This window comes from Eurypyga helias, unplaced genomic scaffold (assembly GCF_000690775.1).
Source record: "Eurypyga helias isolate BGI_N326 unplaced genomic scaffold, ASM69077v1 scaffold22824, whole genome shotgun sequence".
NCBI lineage: Eukaryota > Metazoa > Chordata > Aves > Eurypygiformes > Eurypygidae > Eurypyga > Eurypyga helias.
The window spans coordinates 4,072-11,457 of NW_010245945.1; the positions used below are offsets into that span (position 1 = coordinate 4,072).

General features: G+C 44.4%; 1 protein-coding gene across 1 annotated transcript in view; it reads left to right on the forward strand.

Annotated features, from left to right (window-relative positions):
* Positions 1-2,524, forward strand: part of ZEB2 (zinc finger E-box binding homeobox 2) — a gene marked incomplete at both ends in the record, with an annotated part of 5,778 nt that extends 3,254 nt beyond the window's left edge. The window contains 2 exons of the mRNA XM_010150239.1: positions 1,621-1,801; positions 2,410-2,524. Of these exons, the coding sequence (XP_010148541.1) occupies positions 1,621-1,801; positions 2,410-2,524 (296 nt within the window). The remainder of the gene's footprint in view (positions 1-1,620; positions 1,802-2,409) is intronic.
* Positions 2,525-7,386: the final 4,862 nt, after the last annotated feature.

Sequence of the window (7,386 nt, forward strand, 5' to 3'; positions counted from 1 at the left end):
TCCTCACAGTGAGCGTGAATACGTTTCACCGTGGGGAAAAGGAGCAGTAGGAGACCTCTTGGCAGTCACCCCTGCATCCGGATGCAAAGGGCGGTACGGCCTCGTATCAGGTCCATCCCATTGAAAGTCCTCGACACGTCCTTCTCCGTGTTTTTGGGGGGTTGCTCACCCACCGTTCAGGGGAAAGGCGTTCTCTCTTCTTATGTCTGGGGGATGTGACGTGTTGCTTCATCATGGCCCCTTCCCTCAACCCACCTACTGCCGTTCCCAGACTACCAGTCCTCTAATCCCCAGCAGTCATCTGGAACAGCTTCGGAAACCCCAGAGATTAAACGAAATTCTTTGGAGAGGTAGCAGCTAGGGCCCTTAATCTCAGGCAAAGTCTTTCCTTGGATATGTAATCTGGGTCAGCACTTCTTCCTGCCCGGGTACAACGTTTAATCCTTCGATCAGGTAGACCCAGAGTCGATTCATGAGGATTTTGCCTCTTGCATGCCTGTAGCAAAGAGCTGCTCCGCGGAAGTCACGTATTTTTATAGCTTTTTGCTGGGTGTATTCAGATATAATGGACAGAGTTTAGTGAAATGAGATTAACTGATTATAGATTAATATTTCTTTTTTTTTACGTTTGTGCATGTTCCCCTATGTCCTATTATGGCCTGTTAGTAATTTTACTGACCAGTAAATGTTTCATAGTTTCAAATGTGAAAATCAGGTATGGTTTGACAGTACAGGCTGTAATCCCTCTTTGCACAATAGGAGCATAAATAGCACTGCACCTCCATAACAGCTGTTCCACTATTCCAATTTACAGTACATCTGCCCTCTTTGTAAATGTATTTAAGCCTATTTAATCTTCTCTAATATTAATTAGTGCAAACCTAGTCTAAGAAAACCGAACTGTGTGATAGCAAATGGAAATGTATGTTATCATGCAAGTTTGCACTCTCTTTGGATCAAGACAAAATAAATATCAAGAAATTTAATAATTTACTGATCCACATTCATTATTGCTTAATGCTGAAGGCTGTTTTAACATAGATAGAACATTGATAAAAAGTGTTATTAATATTCCCTATTTCAAATTACAAAATTAAATATAAAAATATAGCTCGAGGCCTTTAGTCGGGAGACATACATTTAAATGGATTGCATAATAATAACATTTGTACCTAAATATAAAATTCAATTAAAACCTTTCTACAGATACAGAATATACCCAAGTTTTGGTGTTTTGAAAGGCACGCTCTCTTAGCTGTTGCTTACACTTACCCCTGTAAAACATTACGATACCCTTTGCCATCCATGAAGAGCCTCCCCTTTGCGTTTTCCACTTCTTGAAAATACTTAGTACCAATCTGACACATACCGACGGCTTGTGTAAACCACGTTATTGCAGAGTGCTCAGAGACCGAACGTTGGTCAAAGGCAGCAAAGTAGGAGGCTCCTCAGTATTTCCACAGTTCCCACCAGCTGTAGTTTCATTACCAACGGGTTCCTAAGCTGAGAGGGACCACCGTCCCAAGGAGACATGGTTTTAACTTTTCCGGGGTGGCTGGTTCCTCTGTGGGAAGGAGCGGTGGTGGAAGCGGGTGTTGCTGACGGGTGGTTCCCTCGCAGGGAGAATTGCTTGATGGAACCCCAGACTACATGTCCGGCCTCGACGACATGACAGACTCTGACTCCTGTCTGTCCCGAAAGAAGATCAAGAAGACGGAAAGTGGCATGTACGCGTGTGACTTATGTGACAAGACATTCCAGAAGAGCAGTTCCCTGCTGCGACACAAATACGAGCACACAGGTAGGGCGGCCACGCGCGCCGAGGGGTGGGTTGAGGTCCATGCTATGCTCCTCACGGTCTTTCATGAGTACACTGGTGCAATGAACAGTTCGGCAGCTGCTGCTGCTTTCAACAGGGAAGAAATGATATCTTTTCCTCAGTTCAACTTATTTTTAAACTTTTTTAATGGCTGTTGCTTGGGAAAGGACTGTTGGGGTGAATCTCGGCAGGTGCTAGGTGAGCTCACGTCATGCTGAGCGCGGTGGCAATATTGGTGCTCAGCATCTTGCAGGATGAGCACGGTGGCAATATTGGTGCTCAGCATCCTGCAGGATGAGCACGGTGGCAATATTGGTGCTCAGCATCTTGCAGGATGAGCACGGTGGCAATCTTGGTGCTCAGAATACTGCAGGTGAGCACGGTGGCAATATTGGTGCTCAGCATCGTGCAGGATGAGCACGGTGGCAATATTGGTGCTCAGGATCTTGCCTGCCTTCCAGTAAGGCAGGCCTTAGCATTCAGAAAGAACTACAACTTGGTCAACACAGTGTCTGGCATGGGAAGGAGGAGTGATAGTGTATTTCTCGTTTCTAAGACGCTATCTGACCCTGCGCCGTTTAATCCGATAGAAAAACTTCCACGGACGTTAGCAGCGCGAGAGCTGGCTCTGGCCGAGTTATCTGAAAGTAAACGGCTCATGGGGGCTGCTCTCGCCCTGATTTTGCACGCCAGCAGTGCAGGCAGGTTGCGTTTTGCTTTTTCACCTCTCAGTTAATGCTCGGGGAAGGTTTCTTTCCTGAGTAGGAACAGATTTTTGTCTAGTTCAAGGAACCTTGCCAAACCTCAGCGCCTATTGTCAGCTTAATAAATGTTTTGGTTTGAAAAAGACCCTCCATCACACCTATGCTGGCTATGGTTCCCCTTGTAGGCAGTGCTCCCCTCCCCGCTGTCAGCCCGGACAGCGGTGAGCTCGGAGGTGGAGAGCTCTCCGAGGGGGACGCATCAGCTCAGCATGTTTCAGTTAGGAGAAAACAGGACCGGCGCTCCCCAAATAATAGAGATATCAAGTTCGGAATGAATGTGAATGTGAATTATCATGTGAATTACTGTGCAGCAGGACATAAACCAAACTCCAACTTCCTAGAGTTAGAAAAAGCTTACTCAGGAGGAAACTTTCCTTAACTTTGAAAGTTGAGTCCCACTTCAGGAAATGAAGCAAGTCACATCATCCTTCAATCTCACCATGTGACGGTAAAAAACTTAAACCTCTCTATTAATACATCTTCCAGGCCGCACATAAACATTTGGCATTCACATATGAAAAATTTACAATTCAGAAGTGGACTGGGTCTTTAAAAAAAAAAATCTTTACCTTGCTATGTTTCCTTCTTATACTTTTCTTCCAAATTTTAAGCTAATCCCATACAGGAAAATAAAAAAGGAAGTTAAAATACACGTGGGATTAGGCAAGAAGATGAAGAGCAACATTTCGGACTAGATCAGCTAGTTCATTGGTGGAATGTGCTTCCCACTACATTATTCAGATCAAATTGTTTATTCAGTAGAAGAAGCTTTGAAGGCTTTACGTCCCTGCACCTTTCCTCTCCTGAATGATTTTATTACAGCCATCTGCAAACATTACGGTTTACTACACTACTACCGTAAAGCTCTTATGTTAGAACTGGCCTTCATATATATCGGGATCTGGACATATGGTTGAATCCCATAAAGTTGGTAGTCCATAAGGTCGACAGACATATGGTTGAAAGGCTGAAAATTTGACAAGCTGAAATGTGTGCAATCACCTTGATTTGCAAAATAAACTGCATTTGTAAAAGAAAAATATGTTCTGGCCCTTAAGTAGCACAGGAACGTACTGCCTAGAAAAACACCACACATCTGCCACGCAGGGACTTTTCTCCTTCTTCTTTGCCCTGTCCCTTTCAGCTTCCCAACCCCACGTCCAACAATTTTATGGGACTCAGCCTTACGATCCAGAACAGGAATAGGGCGTTATATGTAACCCACAGCACCTCATCAAGCTCGAGCGTGGCACGTAGAGACAGGAAGGACGGTCCCGTGGCAAAGGCGCAGGCGCTGAGGCTGAGCGCGCCGCGCTCTTTTCTGCCTCGCCGCAGGCTTCCCCCGCGAATCTCAGCAAATTGCTTCACCTTTCCCTCAACTTCTCCCATCTCTGACACAGAGGGAAATGATACCAGCCCGCCTCTTCGGGGCGTTGTAAATCTTAATTCGCGCAGGCTGAGATCCTGCGACGGAACTCGCTGTATAAGGTGTGAAGCGCTACTGAGGACGCGTTTGCTTTAGCGGAGCCCCCGTGCATCACGCGGGCGTCAGATTGAGGTGGTTGGGAGCTCTGGAGACCTGGGCTGGGCTAGCCTCCACAACTCATTCACAGCCTTCAGGAGGCACGCTGCACGGGGACTTTGCCTAATGGCTTAGCATGCATCTTAAGTGAATTCCAAACGAATCTGATAGTTTTGGAGAAAGCTTGCAGTTGCGTTACTAACGTAGGTGCGAAACTGCAGTCCGCGTTCAGTGGAGGCAACCGTATTGAAAGTAAGGGTGTTCTGCATCTGGGGTCACGGTAAGGCTAGGCCTGGATTTCAGCCAGCATTTCGAAACCTAAAAAAGAGAAAAAGCTTCTTTTCAGGGTGTGTTGCTGTTTTCCGACCAACTGATCATGATCCGTTTTAACTTCATTAGAAATATGTTTTAGGAGTAATTGTAACGGTTCCTATCTTTCCCAGAGAAGCACAAATAGTGGATGTTGTCTATACCAATGTCCTTTTTCCCATGTAAAAAAATCTCTGTGCTTTTTCAAGTCGTTGTTCTGATATTTGAACAATCAGATTTTTATTTGTCATCACTTCTCATGGTCCTCGTACCTCCTGCAACCAATGCTGGAATGAGGGTTAAAAGAGGCAGAGGCCCCATTCCTAACCCCAGAGAAATGACTTGGAGCAAAAAATAATGGACAAGTAAAACTACACGAGCTGCTTTAATTGTGTGCTACACCAATTGTTGTAAAGGAGAAAACAGGAATGTTGTAGGTCTTGCAGTGGAGCTGAGTTTCCCTGCCAGGGGAAAAGGAGAACGGGATTTGGCAGGTTCTTTGCGTCAACCCAAGAACTTTTGGTAGGACCATGCGGCCGCAGATCAAGGAGCTCTGTGTGCCAGGCCTGCTGCAGCTTGAGCACAGTAGAAAAAGGGCCCCAAATTTCACGATCCATATTTTATAATTTATGCAGTATTATTGGTATTTCACAATAGCTTCCGGATTTACGTGCAGAAGGAAAATTTACTGTGTTGCTGCAATGAGTGAATTGCATTAGTTCTGCTGATCTGAAATTTAGTGTAGAGGCTGCTGGTTGCTGCAAGGACCAAATTCTGCCAAGCTGATTTTGGGGTGCTGTTTAATTGTAAGAGTAGTTATGTGTCCATTTTAGACCTGAGCTTCACGAGATCCTATTGCTTCAGAAGCAGAGGATGCAGCACTGTAATTAGGGTGCAGAGCATGGCAGGAAGCACAGGAGTTCAGTGCTCACCCTATTTTCCTCTGGAGTCTTATGAACCCATCCTGACTTTGGTCAGGCTGAAATCAGCCGAGCGGATACTGCGTGTGCCTAATCTCAGGTTTCTCCAAACTGCTGAGCACGAGGTTTGAGATGCTTTCCTTACTAAAGGCGAAGAAGAGGCTTGCCTTCATGGCAAAGCATTGGTGCCATTCAGCAAATGAAAAAATCTTTGCATAGATAAGGAGGAAAAGCAGTAGTGGGCAAGTCAGCGGCAGAGAAAATGGAATGGATCACCTAGAAAAAGAGAATCATCCTGGCTCCTGGGTAGCAACCCAGCCCCCCTTGGTCATTAACGCTGCATTGGGTGATGCAGGAGTAAGGTGAAGGTTAGCGCTTGTTCTGCTCTCAACGCCCATGTCTGCTACACACCAGCTTTATCGTAGCTTCGTGCCTGCTCTGCAACAAAAGCTGGAAACACTTTTTCAGAATCCTACCTAGAAATTTTAAATCCTTTCATTGTTGTTCTATATTACATCATATTCTATTTTATTACTTGTGTGGGCTGTCGAGGGCCTCATAGCTGTGCTAGCGCTTTCATCCTTTCCTTTTCCACTGTATATTTTATTAAGACCTCTTTTTTATTTTTGTAGCTTTCACGCTGATGCAAGCACTAGTTTTATTTCCAGATTGATTCTGTAAACTAAATATTGTTCTTGAGCCTGGTAGCAAATCTGGCTAGTATTTTGAATTCCCAGCTCAGGAGTTTTCTTTATTTAGAGCTTGATTCATAAAAAATTTACATGCTATTTAAAGGTTATTTTTTTTCTTGCTTTACTCTGATACAAGTTTAGAATTCCCCGTTTTACACTCAAATAAAGAAAAAAAAAAGGATATATTCAGCACTCATGAAATTTGTTCTGTAGACAAGGTCTCCTACTCAAAACCGAACAGGTGCAGCTTGGGCAATTATATATAAATTGCATTTATCTTGCACCTTTGACCGCTTCGCTGTGCTCTTGCCGCTAATCCATCTCCATCGGGACTACATCTAACATCCAAACCCTCCGAGCAGCTTCAAAAGAATTGCCTTTAAAAAATAAAAACAAACAGTCACCAAAATGTTTCCTTCTTTCCTCCCAAGAGCGGGATTTCTGTTTGGTCCTCTCCCATAGAAAAAAAGAACCACTTGCCTTAGGCAAAGGATGGGTGATATTTAGTCTGGGACCAGTGACAGCTTATGATCCGGTGTCTTATGGCTTTTATACCACTGCAAATGGGAAAGGCACAGCTCTTCAGTCAAAGGCTTTTAGCCCAGGAAGACTGAGAGATACTTACTGTTAGATATTTTTTTGTTGCTGTTGTTTTGTTTTAACAGAAATGCAATTTTGGAGACTTTGAAAACAGATTAGTTATGATTTCCCCTCTGTAAATTGAGCGCAGCCCCCTGTGGGAACCTCTTTCTGCAGATGGTGGAATAAAAAAAAAAAAAAAAGCTGAAACATTTCCTCCAGATATTTGAGAGAGACTCATCGTTTAGCTTCACCGCAAAACGTGGCATCTCCATCAGGCGACCACCTGACGGCACACAGGCGTTTCGTGAGCCCTCCTTTCAGATGCCGGGGGTACCTCTCTCCTAGCTCCATCCTCCAGGGATGACACCAGTTATCTCAGACGAGACTGGGGAAAACTTGTAGGGTGGGATGTCCAAATCTGCTTCCTTTCAACCCATCTCTTTTCCAGTGATGTGATGACACTGCATGACAATCCTTCTGTGTGTTAGCTACATGGTTGATAAAGTACCCAGGACTACCTACAGCTGTAGGTTCTCCCCATCCACCTACAGGTGTAGAATTATTCCCAACCCCAGTGTAAAATACTTTAATTCAGTTTTATTTTATGGCCTACTAATGCATTGTAGGGATTAGGCAGTCCTTTTAAATGTCTGAAATACTGGGTTTTACACACACGGGGGGGAAAAAAAAATTCTGCAAATGTTCAGAAACCTGATACATTTAAAAACATATTTCAATTAGTGTTGTAACAGCTGCGCACTGTGCACTGCTAAGGTAT